The sequence below is a fragment of the Homalodisca vitripennis genome, chromosome X, assembly GCF_021130785.1.
Source record: "Homalodisca vitripennis isolate AUS2020 chromosome X, UT_GWSS_2.1, whole genome shotgun sequence".
In the NCBI taxonomy this organism is placed as follows: domain Eukaryota; kingdom Metazoa; phylum Arthropoda; class Insecta; order Hemiptera; family Cicadellidae; genus Homalodisca; species Homalodisca vitripennis.
Window position 1 is genome coordinate 34,738,115 of NC_060215.1, and position 24,880 is coordinate 34,762,994.

Below are 24,880 nucleotides of genomic sequence, written 5' to 3' on the forward strand. Positions count from 1 at the left end.
AAAAACTCCAATGCCATTTGATCAAAAGTGTAAGGGTTTCATAAAAAAATCATAACTTTTTTATTTTAGTACATAAAGCCAACAATTTTGTTTTGTTTTGTTTGTTATAAGTTTCTGCATATAAAAGAACATAAAAAATGCTGATCCAAAAATCTTGTTTTTTTTTTTTTAATTTTTTTATATATATATTTATGTAAAAATATTTATAAAATTTCACTTTCAGCTCTTATAACTGACTAAAATTACATTGACCCCCCTATAAACTGTTATTATTTTTGGAATTCTTATCTAACTATGTATCTACACTCAAAATTTTATGAACTTACCTCGAAAATCCAAAAAGTTATGGGCACTTTATCAATTGGTGTCAAATTCTACAAATCGTGAAATGTCTGTGATATACTGAACACTTATTTTATACTGTTTATAAACAATATAAAACACTAATTATATTGAAAACGATTTATCCACTGAAAAAGAGGTTATCTGAAACACGAACTCACAGCAAACAAAGCACGAACTCACAGCGAACAAAGCAATACACAAGCCAGCTGATATCCTGACTTCAGCTGATACGTCATAGAAAAGTGATGTTGCATTATTCATTACAAAAAAAAAAACATAGAGAGTATCAAAGTTTACTACCGTACATCGTTATAATCTATAACTATCCCAGATTGCGTATATCGCAAATTAGGTGCATTTGGATCATTTATGTAGCCAGTAAACGCGACTTATCAACGGTCCGACATATCGGACGTCGGAGTTTATGGCCTAAACTGCGATGTCCGATATTTCGGACCGCGGAGTTTTTAGCCTAAACTACGATGTCCGATATGTCGGACCGCGGAGTGCAAAGGGTTAATATTACATGGAATACCCTGTTTTAGTGGTTGAAGTCATCCTATATGTAACTATTTTCATTTTAGCTAAAGAAGCCTGTTACGCAACATGTGGTGTGGAATTACTCTTATCTAGTAACATATTTTATTTTGAGATAGGTTTTTGTTCCGTCTCTAATTGAAATGGCACTGGTCACAAACTTACAGGCGTCAGCTTTTATATTGTTTTCATCTGTACTCACATAGCTTTGTTTACATGCCGAGTGTTCATATCCCTTTTTGTGTAGAAAGGTTCATAGGAGATTGGGGTCACTGAGCTTCGATTTAAGATATCCGGCTGAACCATAACTAATCGACAACTCGTGTGGTCGAAAAGCGCCTGCCACTAACACCAGCGGATGTTTCCGAGATGGAAATGGAATATGGGGCCGGATACCATACATTTCAACCTCTCAGAATTTATGATGTATGCATTCCGTTGTTTATGACCTTCTTGTATTAAGGGAAAATCACCGCCGCTTAAAATACGTACCGAACAATTCGGACTGAGATCATCATCTGGAGAATATGTGTCTGATTGACATTCAACTGTTTTACATGTTTAGACTGATGCTCTCAACATAACAGAAAACTATTTTTCACACTGATCAATCCCTGGAAGAACGGTATCTTGTTTTTAAACTTTCCGATGGCCAAGTACTATAAAATTTTAAATACACGTGCCTTATACTCCGAATATAAAACTAACGTATTTTGCATGACGATAAACTACACATAGTGGTTTAACTAGGGTTGCAAACCCTGGAAGAACTATATTTTGTTTTTACAACTTCTAGTTATCCTAGAAATCTGAAATTTGACACACATGTTTATTATGCCCTCAAAAGATTACTGGCACCGAAAATACCTGGAACCGGAAATAGATTGCAATAGGCTGAAGTAATTTTGTTATTTGACCGAATTAGACCTTTCAGACTAACATATGCTTTCATATGAACAACAAGGCAAGGCCTATTATAGTCTTGGAAATACCTGTGCTAAACCAAAAATCAAAGTCAGTGGAAATCTGTTATCAATTAACACTGACATGTATATTATATCATAACAGAAGTGCTTTCTATAAAATTGATACACACTTTACTAACATTTCTCAAGTGTTTCTAAAATTGTTTAAATTATAATTGCTCTTATTATTATTGTTGTATTGTTATTAATTGTTGTTCAAAATAGTATGGAATGTTGCAGTCATTTGTATATTTCATTTGTACACATAACACCTGTTTCGCTATCAGAATTTCGGGCCTTAAAACTTTGCTCTTTAAACTTCAAATCCAATTATTCAGAAATGGATCAGAAGATTAGAAAATCTTTCAATGACCATCACATTTTTATGAGTTTTTATTATGCCATTTTAAAAAGGATATGCCTATGACATATTTGTTATTAGTGGGAAATCGCGTGCGAAATCGCTGGTAACTGCTTGTATTTAATAGAAATGAAATAATACTACTGTACTTATCATTTACTTTGTGCTTGACGCCCCAAAAGCTGATATTTATTCACTTAAATACAAAAATACACTGGTACTCTGCGTGGCACGTTCCGTTCTGTGGCTCGATCAGCTGTCACAAAATATAGCATATCTTTACAGTAAATAAATTCAGTTTTTTTTTTTAATTGGTTTAATCTACCTTAAAATGCTCTTAAAATTACTTAAAACTTTCAACTGTAATAACCTTTGCAAGTTATTTATACGTATTTTGGACGTTTTTACGTTGAAGACGCTAAATTTTGTGAGATAGAAACATAACATGTGTCAACTCTAAATATTTTTTCTGTATCCTACTACTAACTGTATTAGCTTTGTTCTAATAACAACATTATTATTGTTTATCGAGCTTCATTAAATTTCATTCCAATTAAATTTATTTATTATTACTGAAATTTATTTATTTTATTGTTGTTTTTGTAACAGAAAACATAAATAATAACTGCAATCCAATACAAGGTTTACTTGGTTATGTGTGAATTAAAGGTCAAGTGCAAAAACTAGTCTGCAGCAACAGCAGGTCGCGATTCTATGCGACTACCTCTACCTCATCCCCTTGGCCTGTTGGCCGACAAGGCGCCCCCATACGACTCACCTTTACTGGCAACACTCCTGGAAACGGTTACTACATTTAATAGGACGATTCCACTAAAGACAGAAACTGCAGTCTTGAGTTCCAACGCCTATTAAAGGCAGTATTGCACACTCTGACCGCTAGATCGTATGAGCTGATCGTTTCAACGTCTTCAAACCGCTGCGCTCTTAAGAAAACACAGCCCACTAGTCCATTCCCCCTCCACTCCAAGTACCGGGAAGTAAATCTTGGTCCCAATCGCTCTTCACCTCTCCTCCTATTCTCTTCAACTCTAGATTAGGCAATTTCTATAGTGGTAGGACATTATTTTCTTGTTTTGCAAGCGTTTTGTTAGATATTTACAACAAATATCTTTCATACTAAAATCATCAAGTTATTGTATGCCCTCATAACATTCTAAAGTTTATTTTAAACTAATAAAAATATATACTGTCTATGTATATATACATGACTTATATGCATTAATATTATGAGGTTGAACGTAGCTGTAAACATTTGTAAGAAAAATCTCCAGGTAACCAAATATTTATGCAAAATATTGATTTTTAAGACTTTAGAAAATAAAACACGTATAAGAACTGGTAATAACCATTATTTCACCAAAATGTTAACAGCCACCATCTTCGAACTATAAGAGATGTTGAAAAATTATAAGTACGTATAGTAAAAATTGTGAATAGTTACCTAATATTCAAAAATGTGTAATGTTGTGTTTACAGTGCTAAATAGTTGAGTTATACCTGAGTGGTTTTGAATAATATACAGAAAAGTTGCGGAATTAGCGCTGAACTGCCATTATTTCTAGGCAACACGAACTATTGTTGGTACTAAAACAATACTTTATACCTAGTAATGTGTAATTTGTCCATTAATAAAAAGTTTAGTTACTTAATCAATAAGAGGTTTAAAGATAGCGACTACTCGCATTTGTGCAAAATCATGACATAATCGCAGTTTATGAACAAGCATTCTATAAAATATTAGTTATAAGAAAATATTAGTTTTTAGACCAAAGACTAGTCAACAAGCATGGAAATACTGCCATCTTTTTAAATCTTCCAAAGACTAATAAATAATTAATTTAAAACAAACATTTTATATGCACATTTAAATCTTTTTATAATCTAAGATTACTAAGAGATAGTGATGAATTATTTTACCAAATTAATCCAATATATAGAGTATATCTATTACGACAGACATAATACAATTTTTAAAATTTTTCCTTTTGGCTTATTTGGAAGAAAGGTAGATTTCACTTGTGGCTGTTTTTATGCATTTTCAATTTTCTTGCATACTTCTAAAACCATTGAACGATCGCTTTCTTGATATCCTAAGAGCTATAAAAAGTAGTAAAAATAAAAGTAGATAATTAGATAATGTAAGCTTGCTAGATCAGTTAGGGTTAATTTCAATATGTGTTGTAAAATACCCCGATCTAAATTTTGTACAAATGTGAATGGCCATTACCCTGAAACTTCCTATTCATTGAGATTACCTAAAGAACTTATCCAAGCACTATACCTATACCTAGGATGAATAAATATGGTGCATTATTTAACCAGATTAATTCAATAGTTTTTTTGTTCTCTTACGACAAGAAGCTTAAAAATTGCACCTAATCCTATGAGGAACTATTGCGCTGCTTCCGGGGGTTACCCAGATTTAAGTGACATGTCGGTTTTTGCTGTACCCATTGTAAGTTCAACTGGTAGGTATAAACCAGCCAGAAGTGGTTAAACTATTTATTCAGACCTGACAACAATTCCAATAAAGGTAGTGTGCTTTTATTATTCTTTTATGGTACCAAAGAAGAACGATAGTTTTTGTTATTCTTTTATAACGTAAAAAAGAATGATGGATTTTAAAAATATAATAGCCCAGGTCACGTAAAGCGCTCTTGTTGTCAAGCGCCGAAGTTCAATACGTGGTATTTTCACACCTAAAGATTTTTTTAATGGTTTATTTATTTGAAACTTATTAATTGACAATACATGCATTATATCTTAATTCTGAATTTAACCAAATAAATGTGCTCATCTAAACGAGCAAAGAATCAGTGAGCGTATCCTTCGTGTAAAACTACGTGTTTAGTTATGATATAGTAGACAACGGACATATAACGTGGAGAGCGAAGGAAGGAACTAATAGATGTCAGGAGGGGTAAGGTCGGGTAAGGGACTGACTACCTGTGGTGGTGAAACAGCGAGTGCTTCCAGGAACAGCGTGCTAGGATGCAGACTGAAAATTCGAAGGCGCTCTATGACTTTATTTTACACAAGCACAGATTATATATAAATACGTTTCCTTATAATTTTAGATTTTAGTTATCATTTTCTCAAATGAATTGACATATTTTTATTTAATAAAAACGTAAAATTAATATTTCTTTCCGTAATATTTTATGCATGTTGGAAAAGAGCACTCGTGTATTTCGAAATAAAAATATGTCAATCCCTCCGGTAATATTTCACATACCTACTGTAAAAGTTTTAAATACTTTTCTTCAGCCATTCTTCATTGGGCCTGATTATAAAATGGCCCAAAATGACTACTTTCAACGTCTATAACTCCTCGTAAAGTGGCTCAAAAAATGTTATTGTTCTTTTTTTTTGTTTTTAAGAAGGCTATCTGGATGGATTGTGACTATAACGCTTTAAAAAAACTTATCCAACCCCAAATTGATTGCAACACTTGAAAAGTGAAACAATACATGCAAAATTAATACAGTGTATGTACTACTTATAATACAAAAATTTCAAAAAATATTTATAATAAATGAGTAAATAGTATTTTTTGCATTAAAAAATTAATGCGGCATGAAAATTTAAGAATTTGAGGTTGAAGTCATTTGAATCAAAGTAATATGTTCAACTCCTATATTTATATAATGTTATTAATAAAATGTTAAACATGAGTATACATGCTCCAGTAAAATAATATTATCATCCATTAATTGTTTTTGTTTTTTTGCGACAATAAGAAGGAAATTACACAATAAGACACACAAACATTAGAAATATTTATTACAAATCTAAGGGAAGCGTATTTAACAGCTGATGTTCCAGAGTATACATGAATATACAAAGCAATACACCAGAATATGTATTATTTAACACATGGCCACCAGTACGAATATGTTTTGAACAACATCAGTGTGTATAATAAAACAAATCAATGTGTGTCACATATGTAGGTTTTTCAACATATTACACAGTGGGATCATAATATGGAACATAATGTGACAAAACACATTGTATGATACCACATCGTATTTTTACAATAACATTTAACAACTAACAACTAAGGTTTATAGGAAACAAAACATAACACAGATAGACGATTTACAAATTATATGTTACATGTTCAGATTTTAACGTCATATATATATGTGGTTTCATTTCATAACGGTAAAAATAAATATTATAGAATTGCTTAATGCAAATTTGACAATCATATATTCTTTTAATACTGTAAATTTTATTTCTATAGATGTAAATAATCTATTAGAACAGTCCCTACATGAAGTTGTTTTCAACGTATCTAACGAATTTGTTACACTATCGTCAACTAATAGTTTTTTTACAAAACGATTTTTTATAATTTGCTAATTGTGCTAAAAATATATTTCTGAAAGCAATCCTCTAAAGTCTATGTATCTCTTGCTTCTAAAAATTCAAAGAGGAATGAAACATCCTTTACGCTTATGAAATCACAATAGAATTTTTGAAAATTTCACTGCTTGAAATATGTTTGCTATAAAATAAGGACTGAACAGCAATTGCTACTAAACGGTGAAAACTTGTTTTAGACCCTGGTAATAGAATGTAACAGTGCGTTATTACTGTGTAATAAGAAATTCTATCCATTTCAATATTCACCAAAGTATAATTTTTTCCAGTATATATGGGCTTATTATTCTTGCATACATCTAAGTAAAACAAGTACTCTTCTTATATAACGGAAAATCAACTGAATTGAAGTTTATGTTCTATTAAATATGAAAATATTTCTTCGTTATCTTACAAATTTCGCTTCCCTAATTTAAGGTAGATTATTGTTGAACTTTTTGCAATGAGCATCCCAATTGACAATCATGGATTGTTTTTAATATTTTCTAGATTAAAACAGTAGTAATATTGACTTTAACCAGATGCGATATATTTATATATTACTAGAAATATGTTAAATGTAAAAATACAATCATTAGCGTATAATTGAAACTGCTTTTTCAGTATGGAGTAGCTCTGATATGTAGTAATTATTTTTACTTGTGCAGAAAATGTGTTATATAAATGCGATGTTGGGAGCGATTCTTTTTCAATTTGTTATATTTTTATTCGGTTGCCGAAATAATTAACAAAAATCGAAGATTTTTCTCGTTCATCCTCCCCTCATTTTTATTTCATTAACCAGTTTTAGCTTTAAGCTTCCTTTGCTTAAATACGTTTAAGTTGATACTTGCTTTGTTTGTTTTCCTAGTAATTTAAAGGCCATTTATAATTAGCACGATATTTCAATAATTATTTATTTTTTAACGTAAAAACGATGATGTGACCATCAACTAATGCTTATACGAAATACGCGTAGGTTTTCCCTTTCAATTACGTTTATTGAGCTAGAAGCTATACAAGGGACGTTCTTCATCAATAATGTATTCACGTTCATTTTAATAAGCATCAATTAGTTGAACTAAACCTTAAATTTTCTAGAGAGCACCAAACAGCTTGACCTTACATGCTAGATAGTTGGCTTAGGACATATTTTATCTAAAACATATGTTAGAACATTGTAAAACGTAAATTTTCAGTTTAAGGTTCGAAAAATATAACTAATATGCCATAAATTATTTGAAATAAAATTTGTTAATACAAGGAATAGTTGTAAATAAACCATAAAAAATACGGTAAGCAGTTATTTACTCGCATAGATAATAATTTCTGAAAAAATAAGTGTGTTTAGTCGGAGATATTGCGAGCCTCTTTACATAATCTTGAATGAAATTACTTGACAATTTAACTAACGAATTAAAATTAAATAGTTATTAAAGATTACAATAAGCGCAATGTATTACCACAGTATTTACAGAAGTACAAAAATATAATGAAAGATACTTATTAACATCATGTAAAATACTGCCTACTTCTAATATATAAATCTCTAAAACATTTGAAGTATAATCAACAACGTTTTTCACAGCGCAACGAATCTAAATAAAACCACAGATCATTCAGTGTTGTTCTAATGTAAATGTATGCTAACAATCAGTGAAACTAAGAGTCGCAACTTTTGATGTAACCGAAAATTGGTAGCCGGATAGTAACCAATAAGAAAACAAAATGGGGAAAAAGTATATTACACGCTTCTTTTTGGTTTTTCGTCCTTAAAAACCCAGTTCCATACTTGAGTTATAGAATTCGGATCCAATTAATCTCTCTCTTCTTTCTAACTTCTTGACGTTTGGCACTTTTAGCACTCCGCAATATTATCCCTGTTTATTTTGCGAGTGCTAAAAATGAGTAGACCTTGTGGACTACTCTCACTGAATCGCGAAGATTTAAAAAAATATTAAATAACATTAATGTAACATGTATCCTGTCCAGCTTAATAGTTTTGTATTCTTTGATTGGGCCTATATTTGACTTCTGTCTAAAATACTAAACAGTTCAGTAAAGTGGTCAATAACATTTCTCTTACACTATAAACAAATTGCATATGTACTATAGCCAAGAAAATAGGTACTATAAAAGTCATACAAACATAAATATATTCAATATAGTGTCTTTGTACCTATACAACAATGTTTTCAATCAGGATTTCCAGGTTAGCATTTGTATATACAAAAATGTTTGGTTACCAAGATTTACACCACAATCATTGAAAGTTTGTATACAGTTTTCTTACATTTTTATGAATAAATTGCTTAAAATTAAACATAAAATTAGCACACAGTTTTCAGGGGTCTTAATTTTCATTATTTCAGAGATTAGTTGAAGAAACATAGTTCTGAGTACCCGTGTTCCATTCCTACTTAGAGCTGTGTCCAGGCCACGAATTGCCAGATCTTCATCGATCCTCTGATTACCCTAATTAAAGTGCTTAAGAAAGTAAATTAGCCTGGCACATAGAAATAGACTGGGTATCAGGTCCAAGGTACTACAAGGTTTTATTCGGGAAACCAAGAACACCTTGGATACCGGAATACAACCTGAAATCTGGGAGCGAGGTCCTAACCCCAATTCAGAGGTCCTCATTTGAGATAGTAGGACCAGTAGAAGAGGTTGAAGACAGCGAAGGTCAAAGGAAACAGTAGCCTGGAGTATTCGTCTATCCTGCGAGCCATCGCTGAGTTGGTCAGGTTTCCCGGTGTGCACTTTTTTGCCTAAAAAAATGAAATTCTGTTTCAAAGCAACAATGCCACGTTTTTAATAAATATATTAATAATCAATAATACGGGCATAAATATATATATATATATATATAATTTAACTATACCATATAAAATGTTTTTGTTATTGATACAATTTACAAGGCTCTAGCCAAAACGACCACGAGCTGTAAGAATTTATATTTCGTCATTGCTACATAAAACCTGTTGTGCTTAAGTAAATCATACACAGTCTCAACCTGTAAAGTGCAAAACTCCATTCCTAATTTCATAAAAGCAAAACAAAACTTTCTCCCTTGGCTATGGAAAACGTATTTTTTTTAACTATTGGCAGTATAAGAATAGGGGTTGAGCTACATTATACGGATGGATTATTATGTATGTGAGTACGCGTATGTTTTTGTAGTAAAAGAGTTGTTCACAAATCCTTTGTGAGTAGCAAATGTGTGTAGCAAAGACTTAAATGGTACGGAATGTTGGCGAATACATTCGTGGTAAAAGCGCTGGTCACATTTGACCTCTCACGGCGGAAATCAGAGACACCAATATTTGTATTAGCATATTATTAGGACACAAATTTTACCATCTCTCCATCATACGACACTGTTTATGAAGAAAAATGGCTACGTAAAGGAACTGCGAATTGTGTAACGCGTGAAGCGGATAAGCTGTTCGTGCCTACAGTTGTAGCAGTCATATGGTAGGGACACACGGAGCGTTGTTAACGGACGGTAGCCAAGTCCGTTGATGATGTCCGTCGCGGGCTACAGTGAAGTGTAATGTATCTGGACACGAGAGTAACGCCCGTCAATAGCAAAGTGACTTTTAAGCTACAACTGACGTTAGCATATACTATTTTTCCTTATGTCTTTTGCAGGTTATAACGTCACCTATAGAGTTGCACAAACTCCAACGCGACTGACGTCCGTTTGGCAGTGATATGTCTTCCCTGTATTGTCTTCTAGATAAACTCATTTAACAACTACTGAATGCTCTAGGGGGGCTAAGTTACTTATTTCAGCAGTAGAGTTAAAGACTATGATACAATTCTGTACAAATGTATAAGAAGAAATATTATAATTATATATTTATAAAATTATATAAGAAATTATAGAAACAACAATGGTGCGTAGTTTGTAGTCCCATGTTTTCAGATATTTAATGATTTCACCTTTAGGTAAGATTTAAATAGAAAAAATGATAGTTATAATATACAGACATTGATACTTGGACTGGATTCATTGTATTGGAAATCAAAATGAACGATATCGCAACGGAAGTTGCAAAGCAAATGATTGGTACAATCGAGTGTCCGAGATCACGTGGTACAATGAACGCCCCGTGACGATAAATATGGATTGACACTGATTTATTCCGGTTTAAAAATATAAAACTATGTCGAGAACGAATTCATCATGTATGATCCATTTCAATTAACGTAGTTTTCCGTTTGATCCTATCCACCATAATATTCAGTGGCGTTACGTAAGATTAGTTCCCCCACAATGGCAAAAGTAGGGGGAAACTTACATTGAACGTATCCGAAGCACAGGTGACGCAGAATGTACCATATAATCATACGATTGCAGGCAGAGGTTTTCCCGCAGTTGTGTAACTTTCCTTAGTGTCTGAGTCGGACAAAGAATTGAGCAATTTAACGATGCTTTTTTACAAAAAAGAATAACTAAATCCATTTGAAAAAGTTACTTTATGAAAAAAGACTAAAATTTACGAGAGAGGACTTTTGCAAAAATAGCGTATGAAACGTATAATGGTTTATGGTTAGGCAGGAAGCCATTATATATGCCTGAACCCACAGTAGATAAGTGGCAGCATACGTGGGTTTCTTATCCCACACCTTCATCATGCGATGTGTCAAAGAGGTTGATCTACTTGAAATAAATGTTCCATTGAACCTAAACAAAACCCCAGTTAACAGTAATACTCGCAAGACTCACAGAGGCGGCAAGAGGGGGTCGACCTATTATAAAATGACGAGGTTAGTCGCATCGTGAGGAGGTGTAGGTGGAGGTAGTGGATTTACCACTATGCCGCCTAGGTGCGGGCTTAGAGGAGCCGCATACAGGTGTCACGTATAGACAAGAAATTCGAATATCATTGTCAATCGCGTTGCTATAGAGAGGTACTTTCACGTCTCTCTTAATGCTACACTGCACTTTGGCTTTAAAATTATTAACAAGAAATATTTCACGGTTCAAATTCAAAGGTCTCGTAGCTCAAGAGAAACGGCGTTCAACCGGAAATCGAGAGACGTGAATCTTAATAGCACCGAGCACTATATTTATTAATAGTATATAATTTATTTTTTATTCAATCGGCAAATTTGAGATTACAGAAAATGACTTTCCGAAGGAAAGTAAACAACCGTTAAAGACAAATGGTTGCGACACAGCCGAGGAATTTGTAAATCATTGCCTTCCGCGCGGCTATGAAGTGATTCACCCAAGCCAACACCGCCCTGAGTAATATGACGGGTTCTGTGTTCAAAAGAGCAGGAAAAGGCCTCAGCAAACGAGCAAAACATGTTTAATTTAAATGTTTTAATGTTTTGAACAGGTACAAACTAGCACGCCCAAGATAATGATTTAAAGAGCAAGACATTACCAATGCAGAATTCTTAAACCATCCGGTAAAGAATAAAACTTAAGTTGACGATTCAATATCAAATTTATTCAAATTATTTAAAAATAAAATTCACAAAAAAGTTAAACTTGCACATAACTTGTATAACAAATATGGCCTTAACCGGATCACAAGTTTCCGAATTGTGAATGTTAAAAAGGTGCAGATAGGTTTTTAAGCGCCATTTGTTTTCGTTGTAAGTATTGGTTGTAAGTTATTGTAAGTTATTTTCCTTATTTATATATCCACACCCAGACTTTTTTTAGCTCTCATTACTGAAGTTGTAATAGTTAGTTAGTGGTTAACATTCAAACTCGGGTCTATAAACTTAAGAGTTGTGTAAGGTAGTAAACAAACTTTTTTTCATATAATTATTCAATAATAAAAATACAAAAAAATTGAATGCTCTATGTGTCAAGTTAAATCTGATTTTGAGCTGACTGTAAGTAAGCATGAAGAGTCGTATAAAACATTATCATTTATATAAACTTAATTATAATGTATTTTTTGTTTAACCCAACAACCAATACAGGTTGTGGGCTATTTAGAGTACTTAATTATATTCGTTCTCATGTTAAATTTCATCATATTACCAAGTTACAAAATTTATTGTGATCCAACAGAAAGAAATTACCTAATTTTGCAAAGAATGGTTTTTGTTACAAATACACATTTCTTTTATTTTACTTGTTTTTCTTGGTTGATGAATATTTCATCTTAAAATTGTTTACGGAAATATATAGTTAATATTTTTATATATTATTTTATAGTTAAAACTTTAAAACTTTAATGGCCGGGCAGGCGATCTACTTGTAGGGACAGGACCGCTCAGCGGTCACCTATCCAAGCAGCAGCGGGGACGCTGCTTTAGCACCCCCTGGAATATAAGCACCCCCCTCGGGCCTCTGACGTCACGGCAGGGGGGTGCTAATTTCAGCGCACGGACACGGACCGGGCACTGAATTAGCACCCCCCGAACTACAAGGGGTGCTAAAATCAGCGCATGAACATGGTCAAGTCCCTGAAATTAACACCCCCCTGTTCCAAGGGGGTGCTTATTCAGCGCATGGACATGGCTCAGTCACTGAATTAGCACCCCCTAGCATTCAACCAGCAAAAAGGATATTTATCTTTTACATATTCAATTTAATCATAAATATAATAGTTGTTATCTGGATTTTTGTGACGCTGCCAGTTATAAGCTACTATCTACGATTGTTTTGCAATTTCAGACAAACGAATAAATAATATAATAATCAAATATGGCTAGTTTCTCTTAAAAACTACCATAGACTTAATATTACATAATAATGCTCCGACTAACAAGGCTAATAGACCTTAGCACTCCTCCCTCTCACACGCATTGTCATATTTGTGTAATAATTTTCACTCATGACTTTGCTTTCTTAATTTTTTCTAAATATCACCTATTAAAATAATTAATTAAATCATATCCTTCATTTTATTCTATTTCAGTTTATTCTTTCAGTTAATACGTTTGTAAATTTAATTAACGGACTGCTAAATTATATATTTAAAAAAACATAAAATTCTCTACACACAGATCATTAAAGCCCATGTAGGCTCTTTTCCCTTTACGTTTTTTAATTACAAGTATACACTAATTAGAGAGACAAATTAAATCTTGTTTTAATTTTAATTAGCTGTCTTAATTTAAATGTATGGGATTCATTCTTTGAGATATAAGATTTGTATTATTGTATATTAAGTTCTTTCATATCAACTATAAGAATACGATAAAAATACCATCATTTGTTTTCCTCTCGAATATAAGATATTTACTGCTGTATCTACAGTTATACATTTTTGTGAAATTAAAAGCTATTTTTGAGTCGATTTTTGGAATATTACAGAAGGTAAAAATGTAATTAATGGTTTTTGTACACAATTAGTCTAGTATCTATAGCGGTGTCATGTTTATTGTACAGGTATTGAGTACTAGGCGTCCATACCAATGGAAGATCTACTCATGGTCTAGTTAAGGGTATTCACTGAGCATTAAAAGTTCAAGCTTAATCCAATCGTGAAAACGCAATGAAATATTTTTCTAGATATAATTAAAATTATGTTATTGTATATGGAATCCATAATTAACTATTTATTTCATTTAATAGCTTCACGGCAATGGAGTCATCTTTTTTTAGTTTAATTAACTTAAATTTAAAAAACTAATATAATTTTGTATACAATTTAGGCTCGTATTTTATGCAAAATAGCTCACTGTCACACAGTATAGAATTTTCCTTTGCGGCATTTTTGTTTCATATTTAATTTTAATTACATTTCAAAATTAGGTTTTATGGAATGAAATAAATGAAGCATGAAAATTACAGTTTTTTGACTTGCCATTTATTACAGAAATAATCTTTCAGTGCCCTTAAATAATTACTCGTAACCATCTGCAGTAAGAAACTAGGTTATAATTTTTTATCTTATGCACTATTAGACGTACCGTGAATCATCTGCAAAAATTGGAACAGTTCCATAGACTTAACACTACACAAAAAATCCGTAGAATGGTACTCACAAAAATATCTCAAGGTTACGCCCATAAGTATTACTATTGCTTACGCGTAAAATATCCTCTATAGAATCATGCCTAACTATTTTTCATAATTAAAGGAATAATATAGAAACATCAAATACACAATTTCCCTTCCGGCTGTGAGTCGGAAGAAAGGTATATTTCACATGAGGCTACAACTTGAAGATACATTATTAGTTTATGAACTTAACACTGTGATAAAAAACTTATGCATGAGGCATTGGTAGCTAAGGATGAAGTATATTAATCCGCAAAGATTTCTTCCTAACTAGTTAATGTAAAAAAAAAATTGTTTGGTCGATTTCTGTCCATCTTACCTCTAACAGATATATCCCTCTGGTAAAGGATTATTCCCTCGATTATATTACTTTTTCTAACGGTATCGATGATAAATTAGTGTCATATTACGAGAATGAATAATAAAATTCATATTAGGACTTTCATATTAAGTGATATCAACTATTACATGTAAAATATTCTCACATATGTGTGTTTGTTGCTCCCTTTTATGAGTAACCCCTAATTTTCAAATGTGGATCATAAGTGTTTTATTACCTACAGTACTATAGGAAAGGAGAGATCGTGATTTGTAATTACTTTTAGAACATCAGTTCAAAAAAATCATGGAATGGTCGCATTGAAATTAAAATTGGGATATTTTCCAATGACCATAATTATTTCATCAGTAGTATGCCATTTTTTAAAAGACATGAAGGAGATGTCTATGACGTACCAGTTATTCTACAAAAAATCCGTATGAAGGGGCGGGTATCAGCTAGTAAACATATAAAAACTTGAAACTCCTTATTTTTGCGTCCACACATAATTTTGACGAAGCTGACGAAACCCGTCCGTGCACTACCGACCCTAATGTTCAGAACTGATGTGGCCATATCGAGTGGTCGAGTAATAATATCGATCTTATTCTCAGTCGTTATTCCTATATTAATACATCACTTATTATGTACAAGTGATTTTTTTCTTAATGAAATTTCGTAAAAAATATAAGAAGAAATCAAACAATGTTTGAGTGTACAGGCCCAAGGGTGTGGCATATTATGCTCTCTAGGTAACGGATACTTTTACACGAGTAAAGAGAAAAATATAAAATAGAACACGATTAATGATGTATGGGACAAAAACTGAAAATCATCGCCTTTTTTATGCAGTTAAAGAATCTTTAACTATTGTGTGTTACATTAGTCAGACGTGCACTTCTAACCCCATGTATCTGGAAGTGAAAAACTTAAGGATGAACATTCTTACAATATTGTGAAAAGAAGAGTGAAATCTCAGTGAAGTCTTTAATAAAGCGTCTATAAAAATGTAAAATTTAAAATTACACTTCAGCTTAGCTGTACTTATATTTTAAGAGGCTATTTATATCGGAAAGTGTAATGAATGTTGTTACACTCTAATTTTCAATTCGTTGTAATTTTTTATAACTGATTTGTAAACTAGGTAGTCAACCTATGATTAGAGCAGCTAAAATCAAAACAGCTGATTGGTGGAGCCCACATTCAGTGCTGTCATATAATAAAGGCGAATATTGTTTGGTAATTGGTTTTAAAAATCATTAATGGGTTTTAAAAAAACAAACTATCTCCCTTATTTCCAAACTAATTTTTAAAAACTTGGTATCATTAGATTTTTAATTAAATTGTGTAATAATTGAGACCTTTTTTTACCACATATCGCTTTTTAAGATATTTACGGTTAGAGATTTTTTAGAAATCACTATTTTGAAAATAAAACTTGTAAGAAATTTAAATTTTTTATGTAATTATTCCTTAAGGTTATAAAGGTATATACAAAAGTTTAACCTAAAAAATCCATCAAATATAAATAGTAAAGTAAAAAAAGACAAAAACAAAAACAAAATTGTGGCTATTTGAGTAATTATTGAGCTTTTAGAAAGGTGAATATGATTGTTTTTGCCTTTGGTCCATGAATAATGTCTGAAAATAATGGTAGAGGTTGTGGAACACTCTGTATAATAATTTTATATACAGAGTGTCCTGTAATTCTTAGGACAAGTCTATATACCGCAACTGCTCAGGTCATGGCAAACGCATTTCAGAATATGGAAATAGATCTTTGGTGCTTAATTTCCTATCCGTCAGTATGTATGTGTTTTTTATATACAAATTTGATTTAATATCTTAAAACAAATAAACAAATCCTACCTAATTTGGATCAAATTTTTGTAGTAATAAGGCCAATTATAAACAATATTTATTAATACAAAATGGTGGCCATTAAATCTGATTAACTTTGAACGTCTTAAAATCCAGCAGGTATACAAGAATAAATCTGATCGTGGATTGTATCTAATTACTCAAATATTATTTCAAAATAATAATAAATAACTCATTCAGAGCATCTTTACTGGTAAAAAACATGGTTCGTGAAAATAAATTAAACATCAGCTTTAGAGTATCTTATCCCTATTTTTTTTATTTTTTGCCTTTTATTATGCAAAACATTTGAAATACATGTTTCAGGCCTATCTAAGGATAGAATAGAATCATATATTTGATGTTTATTGAATTTATTTAAATATCTGTTCTTTTAGGACATATTTATTTACGAAAATTTAGTCAAGCGACAATCAGATGCATTTCCAATAAAACCACTTATGTTTGATTTTTTGTCATCTATAAAAGCATTATTGTCTAAATATTACTGTACGATTTTTCTTGTTGTTTATTATTCTTAATATATAACAGATAACCTAGTCACTTTATTTAGTTTATTTAACATATATTTTGAATAAATGTAAGCTTTATGATAAATACAACAGTTTATTATTGTTAATTAAGACGTTTGTTTTTGTCCTTCATTGTTCATAAAGGCGTTCATTGTTAATAAATTTGCAATATCCCTAGTAGTTTTTAATTTATAAGAAAAAAAAAAATGCTTGGCAACAGATATTAATGTATTTCCTGTACTTTAAATGAAGGGACTAAGATGTGAGCACAATTGGCATAAGATATTCTGGAGCAACTCGGTTTTTGTATTGTGACCTACTCGCTGAGAACCTTAATGTCGACAGTGTTTTGTTACAGTAAATCTGTGCATATGATATTTTATTTATTTGGTCATTAGATTTGTGATAGAACCCTCTCAAATTCATTTTCTTGCAATATTTTAGAATAATTGCAGATTTTTAAGAAGTTAAAAGATAAAATATTGTAATAGCCACTATTTTGAAAGTATTAAAGATAACATCATAATATATTTTTAGCCACCATAAAGTTTTGACCAAGACTTGGTAGGATTAAATTTATTAGGTTTTCCTTTTAGATTTTCCAAGATATTCCATTTTTAACAACAACAACAAAACGCACACTAACCGACAAAGGGGAAATTAAGCAATGTAGATCAATAATACTCAGTATATAAATGTATGTTTTGACCTAAGCAATAACGCTTTTGAAAATACAGTAGTATATGTATTGCTACTTGTTTTAACATTGTTTTCAACTTTTTTTTTTAATTATACTTGAACTAACTGAATGATATTGATTCTTGTAGATGTAAAATAATATTTAAATTGTTTGTCAAGTGTGTTTTTAAACTGAATAGTATAATTCAGTTTATGATGCGCCATTAAAAATAATTGGCTCTTAGGCCGTCGCAAAATTACAATTTCCACGCTTCTAAATTTTCCCGCTTTTGATTGGTATTCGAAAAATTAAAATAAATAAATAATTGTTTTTATATTGGTTAATAGGTTGATATAATCTCTGACCATGTATATTTATTACACATGCCGGATTTACGCAATATCAGTTCCTCTGCGTTGTTCGTACCATGATTTCAAATTAATTTTATTTTAAAATAAAACCTGTATTTGAATGCCTAGAACCTAGTTTTTTACTTAAGTATATTTGATGCATAGTATTTTGACAATTGGTAATGAACTGTTTGTTTTTGAAATATTAAGTAAACGACCGCAATGCAGTAAATATACTCATTGTATTATATTTAAATTATTATATATATATTTTTTTTATTTAAAAATAAATCGCAATATGGTTAAACGATTATTTATTCTATTCCGTTGGGGTAATTATTCATCTCATCAATACGGCACTGATTTAGCAGCCCCCAGATTCAAGGGGGTGCTAAATCAGCACATGAGCACGGTCAAGGCGCTGAATTAGGACCCCCCTATTCGAAGGGGGTGCTAAATCAGCACATGAACACGGTCAAGGCGCTGAATTAGGACCCCCGTATTCGAAGGGGGTGCTTATTCAGGGCCTGGACACGGCCACTGTGCTGATTTAGCACCCCCTTTCGTGACGTCAAAATGACGTCAGTAGCGAGGGGGGTGCTATGTCCAGGGGGGTGCTAATTCAGGCGCACCGCAGCAGCCACGCTCGACGTTAACGGTGACCTTGGACAGGCAACAGCCTGCTATCTAGTGGTGAATCCGGGTACTTCTAGTACCTTGATGTGCAGAACACAGAACATTGTCTACATTCTTTTGTAGATTTCTGTAATAAAATTGCATATATTTTATAAGTAAAAGGAAAATCACAATGCTCATAATAATATTGTTTGTTTGAAGAAAATGTATTGTTTCGTTATATAAAGAAATCAAATTGTTATAAAATACACAATATGGTAAAAATGCCTAATCGAAAATATGATTTAAGAGAAATAATTTAATGCAACTACGATTTTCCGCTCGAAAAGACCCTCTAGTGGCGGTATCAAGTATAAAAACTAACCGTGGTTTGTTCGTGTGGTGTTTCTTGCAATTAGCAGTGCCACATTATTGCTGGCATTGAAAGGGTTCAGACAGTTTTTGTGATGTTCACACTGCTTTACATTTGTCATAAAGGAATTTTTTACCCAAATATCGTTCAAACAAAGTCAAAAGCTTTCATCTTCGCCTATAAAAAAGCAGTATGTATTTTCATTTTTGGACCTTATATAATCTTCCGTAACCAAAATTTGCAAGTGATGAATTTTAACTCAAACCTACAATGATCAATGCCTAAAATGTTACTTAGATTCAGACCGTCAAAATGTAATCATCCTGTCACTTAAATTAATATTTAAATGATATCTTTAATAGCTAAGCATTTAAATACCTCTGCCACTTCACCATTGGGAAACACATCAAACACAATAACCAGAATTAATGAGTTAATTGGAGTAAAAATTTGTACTTACATGGTCTATATGAAACCAAATTCCTTTACACTTTCGGAACTGAAAGCAATGTTACTATCTACGATAACCTCTGCCCTTTAATAAGAGGAACTATAAATAACCAAATTATGTTGAAAACTCGCATGGCCAATTTAAATTGAGGTTCTTTAATTTTAATTAATTCTAAAATTATTTATTTTAAATAGCCTGAATAAGAATTATGTAAATGTATTAATTAATCTTATATAAAATAAAAATCTACTATGTTATGTTTATAATAAGAAACAAATACCGTGGATTTTGTATTTCATTTTATTTTCATTCAATAGTAATAAAACTTACTTAAAAAAGCGTGTATTGTTTTTATAAATAATATGTTCGAATCGAGGAAAAAATGATAAAATAGTTATCGCGTTAATTTATTTAAGATTCTGAGAATTGATTATACGAATGAGAATTACTATTCTTAAGTAAATTACATGCAGCGGTTACCATAGTAAATATATTGTAACAACGATCGGTTATTTAATATTCAGACTGATTTTGATGTTAGGCCTATATACCACGATAATTATATCATATGTATATGAATATGTTATACGGAGTCATACAAATAACAGTCGATCTTACAGTATAAGGGCTACTTGCCAAAAGACGATCACAGTTTCCACTGGCAACGTAAGCGTTAAATATCATTATAGTTACCTAGTCAAGAGCTAAAATAAATTTTATTTATGGCGTCACTTGGCAAAAATATAACGCCTGGGGTGAGAAACGAACATTGCCCTGTCCCCTTAAAGACCTCTGCCTTTAACCACTCAACTACCCAGGCTTGTACTAACTCACATAAGTTAAAGTTAGATCACCTTGGCGTTATTAGCCACTAGGTAAATAGTTTGGTTTATATTCATGAAAATTTTTCTTGTCTAATCTTATAAGTGTTTTACATATTTTTATATCATGTTGATCAGCATGAACATAGATTGTAAATATATGAAATATAAAACATTATATCACTACCTAAAAAGTATTAAATTAATCACGAAAATTAGAAAGTTTAGTTTTTTTATAAGGGATGAAAAGCAAATGGGTGGAAAGAATTTATAGGTTTAAGTGTTTCATCCTTGATTTTTATATATGCTATAGCTATGGTGGAAAGCGTTTTATTGCGAATGTTGAGTTTAGCTCCTTTGATTTTAATAAAATTATTGCAATATTTACAGTCAGCATTAACTTATGGCAATGATTGTAGTGCATACCAAAGTATATTTAGTTGTGAACATATCTGAAAACTTTAGTCACCATACCTCTATTAGTTCTTAAAATATCGTATGAGTAAAACACATTTTTCAAGAAATCCAACTTTAGATGTTATCTACAATATCCTCATACGGCCAATACTCGGTTTTTATCAATATCCCCGTATAGTAGGCCTATAGCAGAGTTGTGACCTTTATTATTTCATAGTTTTGTTCAGAAATATTCACAGAGCAAAAAACCAAAATCATAAAACATTACTTTGCAATGTTAATGTGCACCAGCCTCGTTGAGTATAATTGAAATTTATACGGGTGATCTTGAAGCTTCTAAAAATTGATGATATTGTCCAAGGTTTGCGCTTAAAAGTAATGGACTGAGCACTGGCCTTATGGTTACTTAAAGTACTTGACAGCCATCACTTAAGCCGACGACACCTTGTCACTGTCATTATTACTGTCACCAAATATTATTGAAGAAAAGTAGTAATAAAGAGATGGAATTTGCCTGAGAGAGGAACATTAACTGGTTCTGTGAAGTATGGTGCAAAAACAGGAAAGCCTCCTCCACTCAGTGCCGGAATTAAAGATTTTTAAATCATAGACAAAGTTTTTTGTCTAGCGCCCTTTCCCCTTGTGTTATCAGAATTTATAATTATGATTATTTAAGTATATTACTTACTTGTGATGATAAACTATTAGGTTAACTGAAAATAAAGCTTATAGAATGAAAAGCGTTTTGAAAGTATTTAAATAAATAGCTTGTAGATGGACAAAACTTTCGATACCCTATTTTTTATAAACGGATCATAAAAAACTTAATAAATGGGTTTTTTTTACTGCCGCGCAGTCCTTGGTAACAAAAATTTACCATACAGTTATAGGCAGTTTTAGTTTATTTTCACCTATTACCAAACGGCAAAATATTTATGCACTTTTTTCGAATACGCTGTGTATGTTAATACATAATTATAAATCACTAGTCTTAATTTTATATATATATATATATATATATATATATATATATATATATATATATTAATGTGGGTAAGTATATATACTTAATGTGGATAAGTATATTAATACACTTACTTAGTACATTAATACTTAAAATTAAAAACAAATTTACAATAGAATTGATTCCATATTTTTACTACTATCTCTACAAGTGTAAGAGAATATTTCTATCCACTGACCAGCGATGGAGGCATAGCGTCCAGAGGGTTGGGGGCGGCATCACCGTTGATAGTGCCCAGGGGAGCAGTGACTATGGCACGCCGCGTCATCTCAGGCGTCACCTTACGCCACATGTAGTTGACGAAAGTGAACTCAAGAAGAGCACAAAACACGAATGCTGTAAAAATCCAAAGATCAGTCTCTTTTACACTATTGTGTTGCACTTTTTTATTAAATAGTGGCTGATTAAAATGTAATTGCTATATTACAGAGTGTACAACCGTCGAGTAGGAGAACTCCAAAAGAAAGATAACGGATTTCTCAAAGAATGTAAAAACCTAATTTTACAAGATTATAAAACTTTCATAAGTTATACAAGAATATATTAATGTACCAATGACCAAAGAAAGAGTTGTCTTAGTAACACCATCTAATACAGAACAATGGATGGTTTTGAGGTTGAGTGGGAGAGAGGGCTTAATAGCCCTAACTCCGCCTCTTTAATAAAGGCATTTTTCATTTCATTTCATTTTTTATTTTAATACACATTCCATTATACATTAGTATTTGTTTCCCACGGCTTCGCACGCTTTTCGTAAGCTTTGCCCGTGTATGTGCACTTCTGGTTCATGTGAATTATATTTCCACGCCTAGAGTAGAGTAAATGTACGTTATTAGAAATTGGTCTAACACTCAAGCTTTGAGTTCAGAAATTTATCATAGAGACTAATATACATCATAACTTAGCGCCTTTCAAACAGTGTTTGGCCATTTAATATACGTAACTGTCTCGTAATGGCAGTTTATAATGTGCAGGCGCTTTGATAACTTTTATCTTTTGCAGCGCCATCTGGTGACGAGTTATATACATCAACGGGCATAGAATATAAACCTTCTTTTGTGGAAAGATAAAAAAATATATATATATATATATATATATATATTTAATATAATTAAAGACCAAAGTACACATAAAAATATAACTTTTTTCAAACTGCTGGAAGCAGTATTTGTCTTCTTTTTATCTACTTATAAAAATAATTTTGACGTAAATGTAATTCCACTTTTAATTTTTATCGTATTTCTTATGGGCCTGAAACCGAGTGCTAAGTTTTATTGTATAAGCACAAGACCTAATTTTTCATGTAATCAATACGAAAATTTGAAAGGAAATCGGGTGGTGTATAAAGGTGGTGAGTCGTGAAATCGATGGTCACCAAAAGAATTAAATATATTTTTCTCAGAGTATTTATTTACATAGCTACACATACTTAAAACTATCATAAGTAACGCAATTAAACATTAAAAAAGTCCAGACAACCATACGAATATTGGAGACTTGGTTAAAAATGGTTACTCGCTCTATCATTATATTGCTTTAAGGTGATATAACTAATATTTGAGTGTTTCTTTTTCTAGTTAAAAGTTCGTCCTCCTAAAAAAATGTTATTTAAGACAATCAATATCGGTCGATATTCTTAACCCTTTTGATATTCTCTGACAGTACTCCTACCGACACTAGAGTCGCTGCTGATTGATTTCTGTCTTACGGGAAATTTTTCTACTCATTTGACAAAGTAAAAAATATGATACTTATTAATACTTACACGATGCAAATTTGCTTTTGCTTTGTAGCCTTTATAATTAGTCAATAATGTTGTGAAGAGCCTGGTTAACCTCTTCCACCCACTGGACGTCAATCTGAGAGACGCTGAGTATGCAGTGGCGGGGTGACAGCTGTATCGCTTGCGCAACGACTCAGCGGGCAAACAGTCCGGCTCTTACAACCTCTCCCACCCACTGGACGTCAATCTGAGAGACGCTGAGTATGCAGTGGCGGGGTGACAGCTGTATCGCTTGCGCAACGACTCAGCGGGCAAACAGTCCGGCTCCTACAACCTCTCCCACCCACTGGACGTCAATCTGAGAGACGCTGAGTATGCAGTGGCGGGGTGACAGCTGTATCGCTTGCGCAACGACTCAGCGGGCAAACAGTCCGGCTCTTACAACCTCTCCCACCCACTGGACGTCAATCTGAGAGACGTAGAGTATGCAGCGGCGGGGTGACACCTTTATCGCTTGCACAACGACTCAGCGGGCAAACAGTCCGGCTCTTACAACCTATCCCACCCACTGGACGTCAACCCGCATGACGCAGTATTGTCAGGTCCCAGTAGTGATGAGCCTATTTTCTCGCATTGCTTTATTTGTTTGTGATAAATAATGAGTTTCTTCCGTTGTTTGGTATACATGACTACAACCTACAGCTGCACAAATACACTTATGAAAGGAAAGCGGGATTTAATTGTTCCAATAACAATTCAAGTAATAGTATTTACCACAGTTTACATTATTATTACTTATTTTTACTAATCATGGATTTTTGCGGTTTCTTCTCGAGACACAGACTAAGTGAACATTAGTAACGAAAAACAATATATTCTTAAAAAAGGATGAACTATGAGCCATCCCAGTACAAGAGAATCTGCAACAACCGTTTTTCAAAAGTTATTTCCAAATACGGCGTAACAGCTTATTTGATCTATTGAAACCATATGTTTCTTCCAATATTTAACTATTCTCAGTAAGGTATTAAATTGTTTCATGGATTTGTAGTAGATGAATCTAACAATGATTTGAAAATTATTGTAGAAATGATTTAATTATAAAGATAACATTTTGTAATACATCTTGGGATT

The 24,880-nt window shown here is 32.2% G+C and overlaps 1 protein-coding gene across 1 annotated transcript in view; it reads right to left on the reverse strand.

Moving 5' to 3' along the window:
- Positions 1–5,995: 5,995 nt before the first annotated feature.
- LOC124368892 (glycine receptor subunit beta-type 4-like) overlaps positions 5,996–24,880 on the reverse strand; it is a 253,072-nt gene continuing 234,187 nt past the window's right edge. Inside the window, exons 9-10 of the mRNA XM_046826392.1 lie at positions 22,202–22,359; positions 5,996–9,368 (exon numbers count right to left, since the gene is read on the reverse strand). Of these exons, the coding sequence (XP_046682348.1) occupies positions 9,237–9,368; positions 22,202–22,359 (290 nt within the window). The 3' untranslated portion in view covers positions 5,996–9,236. The remainder of the gene's footprint in view (positions 9,369–22,201; positions 22,360–24,880) is intronic.